The following is a 21511-nucleotide window of genomic DNA, read 5'->3' on the forward strand; positions in this document are numbered from 1 at the left end:
GAAGAACCTCTATGTGGTTTAAATAGCGAGGGCCGGACCGTGACCTTTTCATCGCTTCCGCCGAAAAAAAGCCACTTCTGTTCTCAACACCGCTCTGTGAACGGTACAAGCGGTCTCTGAACTCCGCCCCCCTTGTAGTCAACAACCTCTTTCGCGGCGGGGTGCTGCTGAGTTGGTCTACAATCAGGACCTGGTTGCTCTTCACATAGCTAACGAAGATTCGGGACACGTCCACGACAAAATATACTGGATGACACAGCAAAAAAATTAGCACAAATCAAACAGAAATTTTTGTGCTAGACTTCAGGTTTCTACCCTTTTTCTAAGACAATAGGGATTGATGAAATACAAATACAATACAACGTTATATGAAGAATGGACTGTACGAGAAATAGATGGAAAAAAAGAAAATTTTTATTTGATGTCTATCCAACGCATATAACAATCACTAATACATAATTTTTACTTTTAGTATGGAATGGAATTTTTTTATTGATTACTCATAAGACAAGTTTCTGATGACCAACATCCAGATCAAAATGGTGGAAAGGTCTTTCACGTGTTGTATAGGTTTTCTTCTTTAATAATTTTTCATAGTTTCTAACAAGTAGGATTTAGCAAGACTCAACAGTTCTTTTGACAAATTCACAATATGATGCTTTTCCCCAAAAATTATGCAGCTAGGATTTACATCACAACTAATATCTGTAATCACGCAAAAAATCGAACCTCGCAAAATAAACTCCAATCGACTCAGTGTCTGTTAACCGTTCCGTCCGTCCGTTCGTCCGTCCGTCGTGACAAACGGGATTGTGGCACCTGAACCTCCAATACAGATTGGCGATGAATTCAACCGGTTCTTCGCCTCTGTTGTAAGTGACCTCACTTCCGGAATGTCAGTGGATGGGGGTGGCAACGGAGCCCGCGCGGTGCGTTTTTTCTTCATGACTCCGACCACCCCGCTCGAGGTTATTCGGGTCATTGGGAGCATGAAGTCCAAGTGTGCTTCTGGGATGGACGGAATTCCGAACGTCATGCTTAAGAGAACCACCCAGCATGTGGCGGACGTACACGCTTTCGCCATCGACCTCTCCTTTGGATATGATGCTTTCCCGGAGGTCCTCAAGACAGCGCTCGTGGTCCCCATCTTTAAGAAAGGCGACAAGAGAATGCTAAACAATTACAGACCTATAACCTTGATCTCGGCCCTGTTCAAGGTGATGAAGCGAATAATCTGCGCCAGGATGACGTCCTTCCTTAAGTCCGCGGGATTCCTCTCCGAGGCGCAATTCGGATTTCGTTCGGAACTAGGCTGTGAAGACGCTCTCAGGAGATTTCTGGGAGAATTGAACGAATGCCTGAACCAGCGGCCGAGTGAGCATGTCAGCGCGCTCTTCGTCGACATCACGAAGGCTTTTGACTCGGTGAGGCTGGATACCCTCCTGGATAGGTTGGAGACTCTGAGCTTCCGCGGAGTGCCGCTCCTTTGGTTAAAGTCTTACCTATGCGTACGAACGTAGAGGGTGCGGATTGGGCGAGACTGCATTAGCTCGCCGCTGACGAGCGAGTACGGAGTTCTACACGGCTCAGTGCTCAGCCCCTTCCTGTTCCTTTTCTACGTCAAGAGCCTATTCACTTCGTGCCTTGAAGGGCATATCACGGCTTACGCTGATGATTTTGCCCTGATATACTTCGGAACATCCTGAGAGCGCACGAGAGATCAGATGAACGGAGACCTTGACACGATCAGGCGGTGGCTGGAGCGCAGTGGACTGGTCCTGACCCCGAAAACTGTATTGATGGACTTCGGAAGGGTCGCTGGAGATGGCGATGGCCTGGTGTGCCACTCTCCACTGTACACGCGCGATATTGGCGCGTGCTCTGGGGGCTGCGTTTCCGCCGGCTGTGTGACGCACTTCCGATACTTGGGTGTCACTCTTGACTCGGCGCTTGGTTGGGGCGCGCATATTGACCGGGTGGCGCGTTCTCTGCGATGCGTCGTCAGGCAGTTGTTTGCCCTGAGGACGGCCTGCTCAGATCACCTGTTGAGGGTGATTTATTATGCCCTGGCCGAGTCGAGGATAAGATACGGCCTACTGGCCTGGGGCGCTGCGTGTGGCGCTCATCTGACGCCGCTCCTGAGGGCTCAGAAGGCGCTGGTTAGGGTGATGTACTTCTTCGTCAGGAGGGATCACTCGTGGCCGCTATTCGTGGAATGGAAGATCCTGCCGATGAAACACCTCTATGTGCTTGGAGCGGTGTGCCTCTATGCCGGCCTCCGGACAGGCCGCACGCTGGGTCTCCAGCTTTTTGTAGAGTCAACGAGGACGAGGGGTGGGGGCTTGCTCGTGCTGTCTGAGCCGCTGAACGAGCGCTACAGAATGTCCCAGACGTGTCTCGGCGGTCTTTCGTAGGCTGTACTCATCATTCGTTTGTAACATCATAAGGAATGCCGCCATATTGAAAAAATATTGGAACGTCTGTATCTCGCCAATTAGATCTTGCATTTTATTTAAATTTTGGTATGTTGTAGTTCAGGTCAAGTCGTGTCTAAAAATAGGTTTTAGTTATTTGTGGATGCTATAGAACCGAAGTTTTCACGGTTTTATGTTTAATTTTAAATACGCCATTGCTTCGGTTCTATTTGCCCGCCTAAATTGATTTTGGGCTAGTTGGAAAGCTCTTGTAGAACTTTTAAACTATTTAGAACAATAGAAGTTCATCAGACCACCGCCTTAAGTATTTCGATAGTCCAGATTGAGACGTTTCCAAAATGGAGTCAATCTTTTCTGTCGAAGCCATAAAACCAGAGATAACTGTTAAAATTTCAGGACTTGGATTTTATTTTGCATATGAAAATTTTCATTCTTTCTTTCCTTCTGACTAAATCGAGTTGGCCACGGAATAGAGAAATTGTAAATCCCAGCTATATACGATAGATATACGCGAGGCGTGTGCTTATCCACTTTTTTTGAAACAAAATTATCCTTTTGTATTTAAATTTGTATCATTTTAATCTCACTGGCTCTTACAACAAAATCCCACAGAAAGATATATTGCGAGCAAGATTAAAACTGTTTACACCGGCAAAGCAAAGTTCTGGATTTCACAATTCGTTCTAAATTATGATTTTTTTTAAATTCAGATTCTTTTGGCGTTTACATCAAGCACAACTACTTCCACTAACCTCGGCTAGCTTCGTTTAAACTCTTATCTATTTCTCGATACGAAGCCAGTTATGAGAATTTAATTATGGGGGAGTGAGAATTTGAGAGTGTATGCGCTTTCAAAAGGGAATTGAACACAGAACATTTAGCCGAAAATTGTATTTCATGCCGAAATGAACTTATATTAAATCTTGAACCCATGTTAGTCCATGTCTATGTAAACAACCCCGGCAGTCATAATGCACTAAACACGTAGTGAAATTGTTTATGTCACTTGGAGTTCGAAACATAAGTTTCCGGTTGACTGTTCTTCTGCTATCACTGAAATTTGCGCCACCGGTCCATTTTTAGATAAAAAAAAATTTAAATTTTTTTTTTAGAATACTACATCATATACAGTGCAGTCAGAATTTTTGAATAATTCTCACTGTACTGCTGAGTGTGATGATCAGTCACACGTGGTGACATACCCAGAGCGGATCTGCTGTGCTTGATCAACACATACAGTGAACAGATTTAACGATACCGCACTTTTGACTCGGCAGCAACTCCGTTGTGCCAGTTGACAAAGTGACTTGATCGCGAGAGCGCCGAAGAGTGATTTCATTCGGGCACAATCTATTGCGCCCTCTTTAGTGCACAATTTAGACCCCTTCTTAATATGCTGAGAATGGACGAGTCTGGGGTGGATTTAAACTACGATTTTGATTTCGATTGCAGTGTTTTCGAGGATGACTCGAGCCTTTCCATGTTGCTCAGGCCGAGCGGATTCTACGAGCTTAAGTCGAAGACTGTTCCGCCAGCCGATCAATCGTAAGTCGCCCACGTAGCAACTGTGTGCCATCTGATATTGACACATGCACCAGGGCCGAACTCGCGGGATCATACAAAGTCAGCCAAAATACTGCGCAAATAGTCAATCACATAAATCGATTGCCATCGTTTTCGCATTATTACAGAAATTAGTCATGATTTACGTAACACTCTGAAACTTCCATTTCATAACTCTTAAACACAAGCATTATGGCAGTGTAATGTGGCTCATATGAGTTAAAATTACTTACTTAGAAGTTATTAACATTCCATTGAGGGACATAGCCCTTTTGAGATAGGTTGGTATCTACCGGTGACAGATTCTGAATTTGCCGATCAACCCTAACACGCCGAACAGACTCAACCTTTATAACAGTTGAGGGACTTTTTTCGAGCGGGGACTTCTCTCTAGGGCACTCGCTCTAAGACCCTTTTTTGCTCTAGCTCTTTGGATCTTTCGTGCTTCTGTGCTACAGTTAAGCAGACAGCGCCGATTTTAATGCTAAACGCGGCGCTATCGGCAATTACTCAGTTATACTTTGCAGACAGCAAAGTATCGCGGAAATCGACATAAAATATCTCAAATTAACTATTTAATTCTCCGTAATAGCCCAAAAAAACACAAATTTAAAGTGCATTTTATGCAAGGTTTTTATTTCTCTCTTTTCCCACAAAATTAAAATTATTCAAAATCATAAGCATTATTTTATATGGAAGTTTTTGGTGTCAATTCTTACCGAATTTTTGAGATAATTTCGCTAAAAAAATATTAAGGTCGCGACTCATTGCATTGTTTGTTCCGTATTTAATACCACGAATGGTGAATATTCCGAGTAAACGCTAGCGAGAGCGTTAGCGAGATCTAGAGCCGGGAATCAGGTTGAATCACACCCCATCAAAAAGCGTTGATCTTTATTCGCGGCGTCTTTTGGTCCAGGAAAGTACAGAAGGTGAACTGGTACTGCAACATTCTGGATAGATCTTGGAAGAAATCCCCTGAAAATATCATAATCATTAACTTCTAATCATGATTTAATTTGATTTTAATTATTCACCGTAAATTTTAATTCGGGACGAAGGATTTCCTGATAAAAACTGATGATTAGGCTCGCTCTCAATATCTGATGGCTCGCTCAGTGTCTACCGCGTGTTCTCGTGTTGTTTCTAAATCAGTTCACAGTGATTCTTTTCCTCCAGAAATCGTCCTATTTCAGTTTGTCAGCAATTCATTGGCGTGATGCTGAAGAATATGCGCACGGAAGATGTTCTTCGGCAATTTCTCTCTGAGCTCATCTTCTGCAACTCGCCTTGCAGTTGACCGGCCTTTATCACTAATCCTTCGCAGAAGATGCAGCTTTTTATCCGGAAACATCTTCCACTCTCACTTCTCTGCTATATTCTTCACGTCTTGCTCACACATTTCACGAAAAACTAAATATTTCTTGCCAATTTCCAAAATATTGGCCTCGGAGTGACGTTCAAACGAATTGGCACAATAGTAGAACAGTCCGACGAGTGCCGAGCGGCTGTGCTAATCACCCGAGCTGTGACGACACTTGAAAAAGGCACCCTACAGTGTCGATTCTCTTTTTCACTCTGCCACACAGCTGAGTATATTAACATGTTTTTCACGAAAATGAGAATTTTCACGGTAAAAATTCCTATGAAACGTTAAATAAGTGCAGAGCGAAGGTGATCTGATCGTTTTCCGCGATCTTCCCGAGCAAAAATTGGCTGAAATAGGCATTTTGGGAAAAAAGGTCCCGTAAGGGCGTAAAAAAGTCCCGGGTCTGTGTAATCAATGTAAAAAGCCCAGTCTGTTCGGGGTGTAAAGTGTATTTTTCAATTTAAACACGCAACGGTGACCGTTTAAGCTGCCACTGCAAGGTTTAATTTTTTTCGCACTCTGCTGTGGTCAGACACTTTTCTTGCTAAAGAATTTGATGGTTTAACTTTAACATTGAAAGCGAAATCCTTCGTCAGTATCCATCAGTCGTCACAATAATACCTCTTTGCAGATAATATAATAATAGAATATTCAGATTATAAGGTTTAAATGAATATTTGTCATACATACACATACAAATGCTTCAAAACAACGGTGGAATTCGAATACACGGAAGCACTGAAAGTCAAACATTTTGACTACTGAGCTACATCTGTCCGAACGAATAAAAATTTGAACTTTTAAAAAGTACTGAAAAAAAGGTTACTGTGTTAAAGCCCTCACAATAATTCAACGCTGTCTTTACCTGATTTTCACCGATAACTTCCAAATTTCAAAAATATTATCTTTGTCCTCATGCTTTTAATAAAGGTGTGATTAACTTCAGTTTTTTTTTAATTAGGTGTATATTTTGGGAGAGCTTTTCAACAAACTCTAAATAATCAGAATTGGACAAATTGTACCGAAATGGTAGCGTATTCAATATCAAAAATCTTGGACGCCATAACTCCTGTAAAATTACTGGTGAAAAGTTTTGACAAATTTTTAAAATTGTCTTGATCTAGATTATAGCATTCTAAAACCTCAACAAAATGCATATTTAGAACTAATTCAATATGGCATTGCTGCTAATAACGTCAGAAACTCATTATCAGTATAGCCTACCAACGATTGTCGAGACACGTCTTTTGATGAAGAAATGATCAAAATCGATTGGTAAACAGTGGCAGTTCGTTGGAGAGGTCTTGAGGTCAGCTATAACATATCAGAATTTGGACCCGATTAATGCCATAGGAGCTGGACAATTGAGAAAAAAAAATTTTTTTTTGGGTGTTTAAAATGGCGGACGGAAGGGTGGGGTGTTGGATTTGACATAATAAAGTTCCTAAAGCACTGCATACTTTTAAATTTTGCCGCAAACCGCATATCGATATCTCTTACTGTTTAGGCCCACAAGCGCGTTTTTCACGACTGACGGACGAAACGATACATAGACACGGAAAAACAGAAAAGTGCCCCCTCCCCTTTTTTCATTTTAGGATTATCGGAGCCGATTAGAGTTGATTTTGTGAGATTAGATTTTTTGCGCGATTACAGATATTAGTTGTGATGTAAATTCTATAATAATATATAAAATATATATATGATACGGAACTAATTCAATTTTCTGTTAAAAAAGACGCTGTAGAATTTGCCCCAATTATAGTGAAATTGGTTTTTGCACCACCTACAAAAATCGGGAAACTTTTCCGCAGAAGGTTTTACGCCAAAATGAATTTTATATATGAGAGGCATTATTAAAATAGCAGAATTGGCTTTGTGAGAAATACCTTGTAAATACTAAGCAAGAAATTGAGATCGCAAAAATTTTGAAAATCAGTCGAAATTAATTAAATTAATTTCTAAAATATGCTGCCAAGACATTCCGTAATATTTATTCCAATATAGCTTATAGAAGCCTTTGAACTATCGGGGATAAAGCCGTCCCCATTCAAGGAAATGTTCGTGATAGTTGACAAATGTTCATTTTGTCGACCAACGTGTAGTGGGTTTAAATTTCACCTTTTTATATACAAACAGATCGCGAATGAGAATTCCAGTGAAGCGTGTGTTTGAATTTAAACACAAAACTGATCACACCCATTTTCATTATGTTTGTACATAACCTAGTTTGTATCATGTTCAACCTTTTATTGTTTGTTTGTTAGTTCCCAAATGCAAAATTACAATCATGAAATATATGAAATGTCAGATTCCCTAACACAAACTTATTTTAACATGAAAATACTCTACAACAAAAATTTTCTTACACAATTGAAATTTTTTTTTAAAACGCATAATTAAACCCTAACCGTCGAAAAAAACCGTGCAATATGCCATAACTTCACTTGACTTCCGCTATTACTGGGTTATCGTTGCACAGTTTTATTGAAAAAAAACAAAACGCGGACGAGTACGTGTGCCCTGTGTTAGTATATTTTCAAATTGACACATTTGAATAACTTACTTAAAATAATTCTGTGCGAAGCCCCACTTTTAAGACGGCAACGCTTACTTCACGCACGAACTTGCGACAGCAGCTACAACGTGAACAACAGCATGATATTGAACGTCGTGAAGCTGAACGGCGACTGGTTACTTCAACGCAGACATCAGCTCCACAAACCACTACTTCCAGTGTAAAAGTAACGCTGCAAAGCGTTGACGTTCCACCGCAGGTACTGAAGGTTCAAACGGCGCTAGAGAATCCAACGCGTTATCATGTGATCCAAAAACAGAAAAACCAAGTCCGAAAGTATCTGAACGACTCTTTTCATAATTCTTCCACTTGGGCCAACGAGTGCGGTAACGCTTTCAAATATGTAAGTTAAATTTATCAAAAATAATAAACACAAAAAACATACAGCATCGAAAAGTAGCTAAAGGCATCCATGAAATTTTGAGTAAAAATTTTTGGTGCTAAAAATTCGTTATTTCTTTTAATTTGCGAGTCATATACCTTCAGATAATAAATGATCGGAATTTTATGATCTTCAAATGGTATTCAGATCGTGACAATATCTCAATTAAATGTCGAGATATTCCAAAATACAATGATATGCGTATAAATACAGCGAAATAAAGAATTTTTAGCACAAAAAAATTGGCTCAAAATTTCATAAGTGTCCTAAGCTAATTTTTGTTACTATATACATACTATATACGATATACAACCGTTTTTTTTGTAAATAAATCTTTTGTAAATAGGCTGTCACATTATTTTGAACCTTCCTAATATTTTATTATGCTCTTACATTTTTCTTTGATGCTTATGAAAAACTGATTTATAACTAACAGAAAGTAATTCTTGAATCCTTCACTGTTAAGAAACAAGGATAGCTGAATAATTTATTTCCGCTAGATCTACAATGAAATATTTATTATTTTTAACTTTATCATTCATATATTGATAGCAAAAAATCATAGCCAAGTCACAATAGCAAGATCGTATACGAAAATAATTTTAAAAGGAGTTATGGCAATTTTATTTTGATAACCTGTTTTTTTTTCAAAACAGAAATAATCCTTTTTTAAAAAAATTCAAAATATTAATAATAATTTATGCTTAGAGCAAAATTTAGGCCCTAACCCTCTTACAATCTGGTAATCAAAGAAATTTGTGAAAAAGACTAGAAAAAGAAAACCAAGAATCAACAAATAAAGAACAAGAATAACAGTACAAGATAAGAGAAAAAAGAAAAAGAAATGAGACTTTAAAACGTTTGGCAATGATTTAGGATGAGTCACTGATGATATCAGCAGCTTGAAAGTACTTCCTGATTTCCCCACGGTCTCGCGCGCCTCACGCGGGAGGGCATTATAAAACAAAACCTTCAGGACATAGAGGGTACGGAAAAATGTCTCATGCTCAGCTCGAGGAACAAGAAGTCCTAAAATGTATAAAATAATACATTTTAGAGAGGGTCAGAATTGCTGAATGGTCTGCAACTATACAAATACGCTCAGCCAATAATTTTCTATTTAATACTTATCGATTGATCATTTTAATTTTACTATCAAATTTATTCAAAAATAGATCAGATACGATCGTGTTCATTCATTACAGCACCCTAAAGATTTCGGGGATTTTGCTCAGCGCGCTACATATCCGCAACTGGGTGTTCAACCACCACCAGTGCCGCATTCGCACAGCTCTCGGGCAACCGTAATATCAACTGCTAGTCCAGACAACGCTATTTCGCCCAGCATCAGCTCCGTAGCTACCAGCACTACATCTGGCGAGGTAAGTCATGTCTGACATATGAAGATCATAACAGAATGCGGAGTTACAGTGTTCGGGTTTTTGTGTACGAACATCTTCGTGAAATGGAGAATTAGTGTTTTATAGTCTTCATTGGTGTATTTAACCGGTAATTGTAATATTTGGGTGAATTTGGTCAATTAGCTTATCACTACTTGTACGAGCAATCCAACACCTCAGTCTGCATTTTCTGCATTAAATTCTCTGCCTGATCATACAACCATCATATATCGAAAGACCAATTATTCTCTGTATATCCTCAAACGTTATCGGGGCATCACACCCATTGACACTCGGCTTCTTCTTGTTAAAGCAGTTCTTATTTCAATCATCTCTTACAAAGCAGAGTTATTTTTACTGGCGGAAAAAGACAAAATTCGCCCGCTTTTCGTAACTTTTAATGATTGTGTTAGACAAGTTTGAGGACTGAATTCTCGCGATCATGTCTCTGCTGACAGAAACCTGTTTGAGGGCTGTGATTGAATAATTTTTTCAATTGTGCGCCATGGGAATTTCTTTGCCGTCTGACCTCATCTGAAACCGCTGAATATCTTGGCTCTTTTCTAACTAGTGAAGATGCGATCAGGGTTCAGGGATACTTGGTCCCAAAGACGAAGTTTGAGTCAGATGCAAAGCTATTCAAAACAGTTTGTTTAATTCACAGGCAGGCAAAGGTTGGCCTTGAATGTGTTTACAGACTATTTTGCCTATTTTGCAGGGGATATCCAGTCTGGTATTGTTTTTATTTATATATTGGGACGAATGCGAAACACAAAATGCAACAGCAGCAGTTCTAACAGAAGTGTCAATTAATTTTCCCGCCCAAACTATATTGCATTCTTCAAGATATTTTACAATCCACTACGAAAAAGTCAAAAAGAAAAGAAAGTAAAATGAAGACAGAAAAAATTTGGCAACAAGTTTGATTATTTTCATGCTTGAAAATTTAAATCACATGTTGATCCATCTTTCTAAGTTATTTTGCAGGTTACAATCTGCCCCTCTGCCTATTACTCATTCATTAACACAACCTGTGGAGCTCGAGTTAAAATTATATATTTAGGCGGTACAAAATAGTTCAACACGTGTGGACCAGAATAACAAAAAACTCAAGTTGAAACATTTTAACCACAAATAGTGATTTTTTGTTGGGAGGCTGTGGATCAGTGGTCAACGAGCTTGGCTCTTGATGCTACAGTCGTGTGATGGAATCAAGTTTTTTCCAAATGTTGGAATACAGCATAGTGCATAAAATGAAGTCTTTCAATGGCAAATTGAGCAGCTCATTTGGTTGCTGTTGAATGTTCCAGTTGAAACATACGCTTCACTGGAATTGTCTTGCGCTGTATCACTATATATAAAGATGGACATTTAGAACCAATTATGGTTGATCGGCAAGGTATGACTTTGTCATCGTGAAACAAAAAATTTGTCTAAATATCTCCCTTAATGGAAAAGGCTTTATCTTGCCATGAGATGTTATGCCCTCCTAAGTAAGTGAGAAAGCGATTTTTCGTCCATGTCAATTGCCATGTCCGACTCAGAATATTAAAGGCGTGTTATAAACCAGTACAGAACATTTTTTAACATTTGTTATGTGACTGAGAATTGCTCCAGAACTTTGATATTTGGATAAAATAACGATCTCAGTGGAATGGTAAGCGAAGAAATTCAACATTGTCTCACCTCGTATTTTAATTCATCCACTTCTACTTTACTGAATAATTTCTCTTTGTTTTAAAAAGATTGAAGTACTGATCTTTAAATAAAATAAATGAAGAAATCATGAAATGAAAAAAAACCGTATTTTGAGTGGATATCACAGTTTTTGCACTTACTGCAAGGTTCACATCTGTGATTGAGCCTTAGACGGCGAGTGACGAGCACGACCAAGATATGAAATTTACATTGGGAAAATAACGACCGTCATTACTTCAATAAAAATAAAATTTTGAGAAACGTAACATATAAAGTTTCGCCGATTTTAATATTAAATAGCAATTTGCCCCGGATTGAATTGTAAAGAGGCTATAGAGGCTTACGGCTCTGCGAGATTTTTAAAGGTATTCTACGAAAACGCCCGACTCTATCACTGAGCCTAATTCTTTACCTGTAGTATTGATAATCCAACTCTGCTCAATCTCAATTCGTGACTCAATCGCGGCGCGAAGGTGAGGTTTTGTTCTCCCTCTCTCCGATAAAGATCTTACTTGTCTCTCATTCAGTGCTTTGCGATTCACAGCTCAGTAATCTCACAAACCGCGCTCACAACACCGGCAAATCTTTCGCGACGAACAAGCTCCGGGGGATCATCGGACCATGTGCCAATGATCCCCTGCGTGTTTGTGGTGAATAAGTGTCGTAAAAACTGTCGCAGTAGCCCCAAAATTTTTCTAAAGGTTCCAGAAGATGCCCGTCTACAGTATTATTACACGTCGGCAAAAGGTACTTGAACACTTTTATTAGAAATTGTGATAAAGTGCTCAAATGATTTACTCAAACCTAGCTAACAAACTCGCTGTACGTAATGAAATGGTCACGGAGCTACAAAAAATATATACACAGATTTTCAGGGACAGTGAGACTGTAAAAATTGATTAAGTTTTTAATATGTACTTCGTTTTCGTGTTATAATTTTGACTCTGCTGATCAATTCAATGTTTATTGGGCAAAGCTGAGGGGGAATAAAATTATTATTATTATTATTATTATTATTATTTAGAATGTTTTGTTCGTGCGGTGAAATAATTTTTTATTAAAAAATAAAAAGTGTTTTTTCGACTATACTTCAATTTAATTTTTTTTTAACAATTATTAGATCATTATTGATCTGAGATTGCTGAGTCCCGGGTATTGCTCTTATCTATCTAGCATTAATCTCATTTGCTTATCCTATCGTGCATCAGGACGTACTATCTGCGCCCGAGCTCTGCCCCAGTCAGCCGAATGATTACAGTGTGAGAATGATGTTAGTATGCATCAATTTGAGGTAGAGTAGTGTTTGTGTGAGATTATCATGCCATGTAGAGAAAAAAGTTATTATAAGTCTACTTAATATTACATCAGTTAAATGTCGCTTATATTTCAGATTGTATACACATCTTCTATTTTATAAGAGCTGAGAATTTTCGATATGTATGTGACCTTTCTTCTTGTAGACATATAAAAGTAATGTGTTTTTTTCTATAATATTTTTCCTAATTCATAATGCCATGTACACAACTGAACTAAGAACTAATCAAAAACAATTACATGCAATGCATTTTCAAAAAATTTTCATTGAAAATGTGATCAAAGTGGTTTACTTGACATTAAATTTGCTAAGTTTCCCATAATCACATTGAGAATTTCTCAAAAACTTACATATGTTGACTCTTTAGAGAATAGATTCATAATACTAAACTCTTTACAAATAATACAAATCGGATCCTTGTTGTATACTTCGATCACTTTTGGCCATTGACAGATCCATGGAAAGCCAAGAACCGAGTGAGCCAAGAGTATTTGCTAATTAACTATAATTTGACAGACATTTTCACTCGCAAAAACCATCCTTCATTATACTCACATACACTAAATACAATATGAATTATACTAAATGTGTTTAGATAGAAAAATATTAAAAATCAGCCCGGTAGTAAAGGCATTTGCAGCATTACATTTTCGGGATATCAAAAAACATATTTTAGCTTATAAACTCTCAAAATTTAATTTACTTGTCATTTGTGTTAAAAAGCAACATGTAATATCAATTTCTTGATGCATCATATTTCGGGAAAACTATTATGTATCATTTTATTCATATTCCTCTTCAAATATCTTAGAGAACACATAAAAATGTTGAGCTGTGAACGTACGAAAATTTATTTATAGCACAAAGTCAAATTGGAAACGAATGAAATTATTTCAATATATGAAGAAAAAAGACATACATATACGACGTTAATTTGACTGAAAAGTACGACTTATTGTACCAAAATTGCAAAATATCATGTCTTATCTGACTGGAGACTCACAGATAAAACAGAAGTTTATTTTTGTTATCAGTAGATTAAGGTGTCTTAATGTTCAAATCTTGTATCGCAGAATCCCGTATCATATCTTAACAGTTTTTTGCATTAAACATTATCTGTGCCAAGTTTGCTCATTATTGTAATACTCTTTTCCCCCAATCAAATTTCCCGTGAATTGTAAAATATGGCAACTTACTTGCCTATGTTCTCACACAAACGTTTTCGGAATGAAAACCTATCGGTGAATCGTGAAGCCTTGCATGTGCATACTTAATTGCACACTCATGCTCAGTCGACCTTTATTTGCACGTGCCCAGCATGCTATTGAGAACAACAACAATTATTTTGAGACTACCAATAAAATGATTGCTTATATTACGTCACACATTTAATGTATGTATCAAACAAGACGGTAGCAATTTTATAACTCTAGAATACTGAATATATTATATGTTCTTGTATTTTCCTGTCATTATTATGTGTCATTTTAATGTTTTTGGCTGTTCGCTCATTATTTCAACTAATCATAATATTTTGTTAAAAAAAATTTATAACTTTATTAAACGTTGATTGTTTTCACGGCGGCAGACTATCGCTATGCCGACCAACTGTAAGTGGTTCTAGAACCCACCCAGCCGAATTTGATATGATTAGACACCGTAGAACATAAATGGAATTCCGAATCACACAACTTCACAGCAGTATTAACGCCATTTTACTCAAGAAATGTTACTTATCTGCTTCTTTTCATTTTCAGTTATCAAAATTTTTTACATTACGTTTATCAAAAATCGCTGAATATACATTTATTCTAGTATCATTTGCAGCCATCGCCGTATTTTCATCAATAAATTTGCGCGTCAGTGCGCTAAATAAAACTCTGCGCAAATTTTGCCTTATTGTATGCAAGTTGAGAGTAAAAAATTAAATTATAATATTATATGAATTGGCTTTTATATCTACTCCAATCGAATAGACTTTACGCCTAAGGCGATTGAATATATTTCAAGATTTTTGTTACCAAAAGTAGTCCCAAGTTTTTCTCCTTTTTTTCCTGTCATTTCTCCCATCCTCACTTCACACTTTCTTCTTCAGTGACATTTCGTTATACTGGATTGTACAACTATCAGGAAAGAATGCAAACAGTTTTGGTGGAAAAATTCGTTGGCATTTTTGTCAAAGCAGTTATGTAGAAATCTGCAATATTTGGTTGCGCAATGGAAATTTTCGATCCAATTGCGTTCACAAGTTGCCAACAGCGCAGCTCTATTTGTGCTTACACCTATGCTGTAAACCATTACACCAATGTGTTTGGGCCAGACTATTCTTAGATGATTGTATGCTATTTTCATCCGAAAACTATTCTAAGTTTATATCCAGAAAAGTTCGGTAGAAAATATCCTTGTCTCTTAAAGCGACAAGAGAAATTATATATAATTAGAAGATCCAACCAAAAAATCTTTAATGGAATAAGAAAAAAATAGATGTGACCTGAACAGCGTAGGGCTGAAAAATAAATATACTCTGCGGCAGAATCAAGCAAATTTCTATTTTTCATCAATAAGAATTATCTTTATAATATTGTGAAGAAAAAATTTTAAAACAATATTTTCCACACCTTACAACTACGTTAAATGATTATTTTTTTTTAAACAGGCTGACGAATTAATAGATGAATTTTTATACTACGACCCACAATTCAGCAGAAACCCTTTCAAAGCAGAAAAAGGCACTTCAGAGGCAGCCATAAAGCAGGAACCAACACAGCTTACTGAACAGGAAAAGAAAGATCGTATGAAAAAGGATAATCACAACCAAAGTAAGTATCTCCAAGAAATTTTATATACATTGGCTAAAGCAATTTAAAAATAATATTTTACAAATTATCAAAAAGGAATTATACTAATTACACTAAAAGAAATAGACGAACCACTTCAAACGGAATCCCGTCTCTGAGAAATAAACAATTGTAGAATAGAAATAGAATAGAATAGAATATATATTTATTTCGCCCATAAGACAAGCTTTTGTGAGCTAAAACTGCGTCCACCGACGTCTAAGCGTTGATGACCAACCTCCAGAGCAAAACGGTGGAAAAGCTCTTTCATAGATTGTATAAGCTTTCTTCCCCATCTCTTACAAAATGAAACAAAAATCAGTCACAACCCCCGCAAAATGATATTTGTGAAGCTAAAATTAAAGCATTTACATTGCCCTTTAGAGTATTAAAGTAAAATATTACTCATCAATTCAAACATGAAAACATTTCAATTATGAATTGCAACTATTCACAATCATCAATCAATATGGCAATAATTAAAAACATATTTTACTACACTGTGGATGCGGATTTTTCATGATTTCAGCTCAGTTAAAAAAAATTAAAAGATAATACTATTAAGAAGTACTATGTAGTTAATTTTTCGGCCAGAAAGTATACCTGTGTTATAAAAGGAAATTGCACATAGCTTGTAATTCAATGTGAAAAGAAGCAAGTGGATTAACGCCCTTAAAAATGCAATATGCACGAGGCGGAAAGTAGTACGGATTTTAAATTAACCGATTGCATATTTATCTAAACCACAAGCTCAATGTCGAGTTGACATTTTCTTTATAAGAAAAGAATAGCAAATCACAAATATATACTCCTTTATCTTGTGAAATTTAAAAATGAGTAAACTACGTTTGAAATTTATTCTAGTTGAACGTCGCAGGCGCTTTAATATCAACGATCGCATAAAAGAATTAGGTTCATTGTTGCCTAAAAATCCCGACCCTTTTCATGAGGTTGTGCGAGACACACGTCCAAACAAAGGTACCATCCTCAAGTCTTCAGTGGAGTACATCAAATGTCTTAAACAGGAAGTAACAAGGCTTCGTGCAAATGAGATGCGAAGCCAAGAAATGGAGAAGGTTAACACTCGACTGCTTAGTCGCATTAAAGAACTAGAACTCCAGATAGTAAGTTGAAAGCGCTTATCTCACTATACGTTGAAATGTCGGTAAGTTCAACACAATTTGGACACTTATCGATATAAGTTTTGGATAATTTACTTCTTAACCCAAATTTTAAACGAAAATATTGAAATCGATATTTTAAGGACAAATGTGTCCATATCACTCATATTTTTCCCTTAAAATGGGATAAAAAGGAAATTGCAAGCAATTCATATCGATAAATGTGTACATTATTTTGAACATATTGACATTTCGTCGTAATAGGATAACTCCCTAAAATAATACACATAACAATACTGATAACATTTTTACGTATTAAAATTGTCTGATCATTTGACCTATTTACTTTACTTATTAATCTACACTTCACACTTTCTTCTTCAGTGACATTTCGTTATACTGGATTGTACAACTATCAGGAAAGAACGCAAACAGTTTTGGTGGAAAAATTCGTTGGCATTTTTGTCAAAGCAGTTATGTAGAAATCTGCAATATTTGATTGCGCAATGGAAATTTTCGATCCAATTGCGTTCACAAGTTGCCAACAGCGCAGCTCTATTTGTGCTTACACCTATGCTGTAAACCATTACACCAATGTGTTTGGGCCAGACTATTCTTCTTACCAATTATTGAACAGCTGTTTTCAGCCGTAAACATTTGCTTAAAAATCATGCAAATGTCTAGTATCACTACAAATTGAATGTCTTTTTAACTGAGACAATGCCTCATCTACTTACTATACCCCCTGGAAATTACATTATTTTCATTCCCTAAAAGTTTCGATAAGTTAATATTACTGTTTATATACTAATCTTGGTACTTCTTAACCTTTATTTTAGGTTCGATCACAGCGCGGCAGCATCAGTTATCAAATGCCATTGCAAGAGTCATTTACTATGAGTGAAACAACACATCTAGAGGAAACGTCAATGCTTTTGGACGAGGATAGAGCTAGTCCTGCTTTTCCGGCTACACAAACAAATTACCAACTACCTGATATAAGTGACATCAGCCTGAGTCAACTGGAGAAATTAATGGATGACGATCATCAAGATCCTATGCTCTCCACCCTCTTGTCTCCACACAAAAAACCTGCTCTTACCGGTGACCCCATGCTTTCATCAAGCCGAAGTGTTGAGATAGGTTATATAGACCCTATTTTATCCTCTCATACGTTGCTCGCCTCTCCTGAATGCGATAACGACATGGACCTCAGCGCTTAAATCCCGCTGGTCATAATTTTTTTTTAACCATTCCACTGAATAGTGTTTGCAATACCAAAAAGCGTAAAAATCTGCCCAGTCTTGTAGGCATACAGACATAATACGCAAATAGATTTCAAAGGCTAAAGTAAAATAGACATGAACAGTCTAGATAGAGTATTTTATTAAGTCGTCTTGCTCATGAGATTCAAAAATTGTAAATAAAATATTTGAATTCTGAGATGTGTTTGGAATGTAAATATAAGTAATATCACTCATAAAAATTGCTTAGTAAAAAATTATTATACTTTCTAATAATTTTAATTTTTTTCCTACTCACCAAAAATTTTTCCAAAATAAAATCTGTATTTTTGATCATTAGGACATCTAATTAATATATTGTAATGTGCAATGCGATAAATTCACAGTCAACTATGTTATCACGCAGCAAAATGAACTTTTTAGTCTCAATACATTAAATGCAAAGCGATAAACAAAATAATTTATATACCCTGTACATGTCTTTTTAACTAGTGCCGTTAAGATAACAGAGGATCAGAATAAAACAAGTTGAAATATACTTGATCCCAAAATTGTGTATCTAGACTGTAGTTGTTTTTCTTCGTAATTAACATTGTAAATGTAAATGCGACTGCTAACAAATGTAGGAAAGTAAATTAATGTACATAATAAAGTAATGTTGACCATTGCATATATTCGAAGAGCATCCAGAACAAGGGTTTGTCATAAGTCTATTTTATATGCAAATCGATTTAACCGTACTGGTTATGTTTTCTTTTTTTGAGCGCAGTCAATTATTACAAAGAAAGGGTACGTTATAGATGGTCTAGGGCATTGCGGTATATTGTACCCAACCCAAGTGAGAAACCAGAAGCTTCCAGTCCAATTGGCTTGCTGAAGGCCAGAAACTTTAAATTTGAATCCGCATGTCACTGAGGAAAGACACTCGTAAGTGCCCACGAAATTCAGCCTCTTCTTTATAGGTGCTGGACAGCGACGACGTCACTCCCACTGAAAAGTTTGTTTTTACGGCGGTAAATTGTCAATTTGTCGGCCAAACAAAATGGTTCTAACATCCACCTTTTTATATAAACGCAATACGTGAGAGACAATTCCAGTGAAGCGTGTTTCATCTCAAGATGTAAGGAGTAAAAGATGGTCACACACTGAAATTTTTCTACGTGTAACTTAATAAGCAGAAACAAAACTGGCATTTTGTATGAAAAAAGTGACATTTTCTCAGATTTTTGGCTTTTTTAGGTTTTTTTTTGCTAAAAAACACACATTGGCTTATATTAATAGATGTGCTAATGTTTCGTCAATCTAATTATGGTGCTCTAGGGAAATTTTAAGGCACATTACTTACTTTTTTTAAGCTCTGTCTATGACCATTGACTCAAGACTACTTTCAAGAGTGTAGATTTCGGACCGTAGACCTTTAACTTTAGAAGTAAACGTATTCTTGCCTTACAGCCCGTTGGTCCTTAAATCTCAGGGAGTTATCAACTACGGTTATGTTCGAATAAATTCTTCCTACTTATCGATACAAATTGCGTGCAATCCACACTAATAAGTACGTTGACATTGTGATCATTTACTGACAATTCAATGTATAAAGGAATAACTCCCTAAGGCTTAAGTGGCCTCGCAAATGGCAATTTCAGAGTCAGCATCGCAATAGAAATCAGAGGCCTTCTTCAAGACAATCACGACAAACAGGGCAGTATGATACGCATCTATTCTCTCATTGTTGAGAGAATTATATCGAGCGAATTGTAAATACGTTATCGCGTAAGTGGAAAAGGAAACTTATACTGCGCAATTTCGTCACTGCTCCTTGCTCTTGAAACAACTTGTCGTAATATCAATAAACAAATTGAATTGAGCTGGGCATAGCCCGGCTCTATCTGTAATCGCGCAAAAAATCAAATGTCGCAAAATCGACTAAAATGACATCAGGGAGGCTAATTATAACGAAATCTGACGAAAAAAATGGGGGTCATTTTTTATGGTTTCCGTCCGTCGGTCGGTCGGTCCCTCGTAAATGGACTTGTAGCGCCTAAACGGTAAGAGAAATCGACATGCGATTTTCACCAAAGGTTAAAAGTCCTACTGCTGCTAGAACTTGGTGATGTCAAATCCAACCCCCCACCCCTCCTTCCGCCATCTTGAATACAACCAAAAAACGTTAAACTCATTTTCTCAGCCCCTATGGCATGGATTGGGGCCAAATTCTAATATGTTATAGCTGGAATCAAGACCTTTCCAACGAATTGCCACCTAAGGACCTAGGTGCTTCCGAACCCTAGATATTAGGGTCCAAATTTTCAAAACTAAAAATGGCTATAACTCCGGTTTGAATAATCCGATTTGAATGATTGAAAGCTCGTTACTTAGATCTCGTAGAATTCCATCTCCCACCTAAACATCATAACTTCAAACCGCTAGATGCGCTAAAGTCAAAAAACCGATTTTCGAAATTTCGAAATCGAATAATTCAAAAACTAGACTATTAATTTTCTTTAAATTTTAGTATGTTATAGCTGAGGTTGAGACCTTTTCAACGAACCCTCATTCATGAAGATTGAAATCATAGGAGCGGAGATATGGGCGGTCAAAGTTTTGACATTGATCGGCCGCTATCTCTATATAATTTTTAAGTCGAAAATTTTTTGTCCAAGGTCAAAATATTTTGAATAAAGTTTTTAGAGACTTTGATAGTCCAGATTGAGACGTTTCTAATATATGCTTATTCTCTTTGGTCAATGCCATAGAACCAGAGATATAGCGGTTTAAATTTTGTCTAAGTGATTACAATATGCGCCCTCTACTTATGTTGCTTTTGCTCACGAATCTAAAGAATTGCCTACTTTGTGGCGATTGAAATCTACCGATTATTTTTTTTATCTCTAGCGATTGCTTCTTTGTATCCAATCTTCATTCTTTATATCCAATATCATTTTAGCTTAGCTACAAATCGAGTCTGCCACATTTCGAGTTGGCAGCATCGCCCAGCTCACCCATAAGCGAACCTACGCGTTCACTTATCACGTCCTTTTTTAATTCGTATAAACATTCGGTAAACAATGAAAAACATTTACTGCCAATTGTCTCCATGCGTGTCAGAATTCTTATAGAAAGTGGTGGACTTAAAAAAATTCGGCTTCCGTAGAGAAATTTCACCTTTTTTATTTCAGTTCCAAGACTTATTTTTTTTCAGAATTACCAATTCTACCCAATTGATAATTTTACAGTCCACGTCTCACTGAAGAGTCCGTTATAGGGGCACATGACAGCACAAAATTATGTTGTTAGCGAGTAGTGAAGACATTTATACGAGACTTACAGCATCCGAAATTGCAGCATAAAGACTCCACAATTACTCTGGTTTTTATGACTCTCTATCGCGATTCCATTTAAACATAGTTTTTGAATTCTCATGTAACTCACTTACGACTCTCTCGTACGAAATGCAAATCATCACCCTCCTAAAATCGTATATGAATAATTTATTTTACATTTTATAGAACAAAAAACACTTTTATACATTTATAGAACGGCAAATGTAGGTTTCAATTAATAGTTCCTCA

At 37.0% G+C, this 21511-nt stretch overlaps 1 protein-coding gene and 1 long non-coding RNA gene across 2 annotated transcripts; both read left to right on the forward strand.

Moving 5' to 3' along the window:
* Window positions 1–3639: 3639 nt before the first annotated feature.
* LOC132257101 (microphthalmia-associated transcription factor) lies at window positions 3640–18634 on the forward strand. The gene is made up of 6 exons (XM_059753851.1): window positions 3640–3980; window positions 7955–8288; window positions 9533–9709; window positions 15397–15559; window positions 16442–16701; window positions 17538–18634. Exons 1-6 carry the CDS (start codon window positions 3829–3831, stop codon window positions 17919–17921), a joined length of 1470 nt encoding a protein of 489 aa, XP_059609834.1. The 5' UTR covers window positions 3640–3828; the 3' UTR covers window positions 17922–18634.
* On the forward strand, window positions 11844–15388 carry LOC132257102 (uncharacterized). The gene is made up of 3 exons (XR_009468245.1): window positions 11844–12172; window positions 12634–12695; window positions 12816–15388. It is a non-coding gene; the product is annotated as an uncharacterized LOC132257102 (long non-coding RNA).
* Window positions 18635–21511: the final 2877 nt, after the last annotated feature.

Source organism: Phlebotomus argentipes, unplaced genomic scaffold (genome assembly GCF_947086385.1).
Source record: "Phlebotomus argentipes unplaced genomic scaffold, Phlebotomus argentipes genome assembly contig_75, whole genome shotgun sequence".
NCBI classification, from domain to species: domain Eukaryota; kingdom Metazoa; phylum Arthropoda; class Insecta; order Diptera; family Psychodidae; genus Phlebotomus; species Phlebotomus argentipes.

What these genes read in the sequence shown, in the direction of transcription:
- LOC132257101 (XM_059753851.1), top strand. Translation starts at nt 3,829, where the DNA reads ATGCTGAGAATGGACGAGTCTGGGGTGGATTTAAACTACGATTTTGAT. An exon ending in GTTCCGCCAGCCGATCAATC is followed by an intron (nt 3,981 to 7,954) that starts GTAAGTCGCCCA and finishes TTCTGTGCGAAG; the next exon opens with CCCCACTTTTAAGACGGCAA. An exon ending in CCAGCACTACATCTGGCGAG is followed by an intron (nt 9,710 to 15,396) that starts GTAAGTCATGTC and finishes TTTTTTAAACAG; the next exon opens with GCTGACGAATTAATAGATGA.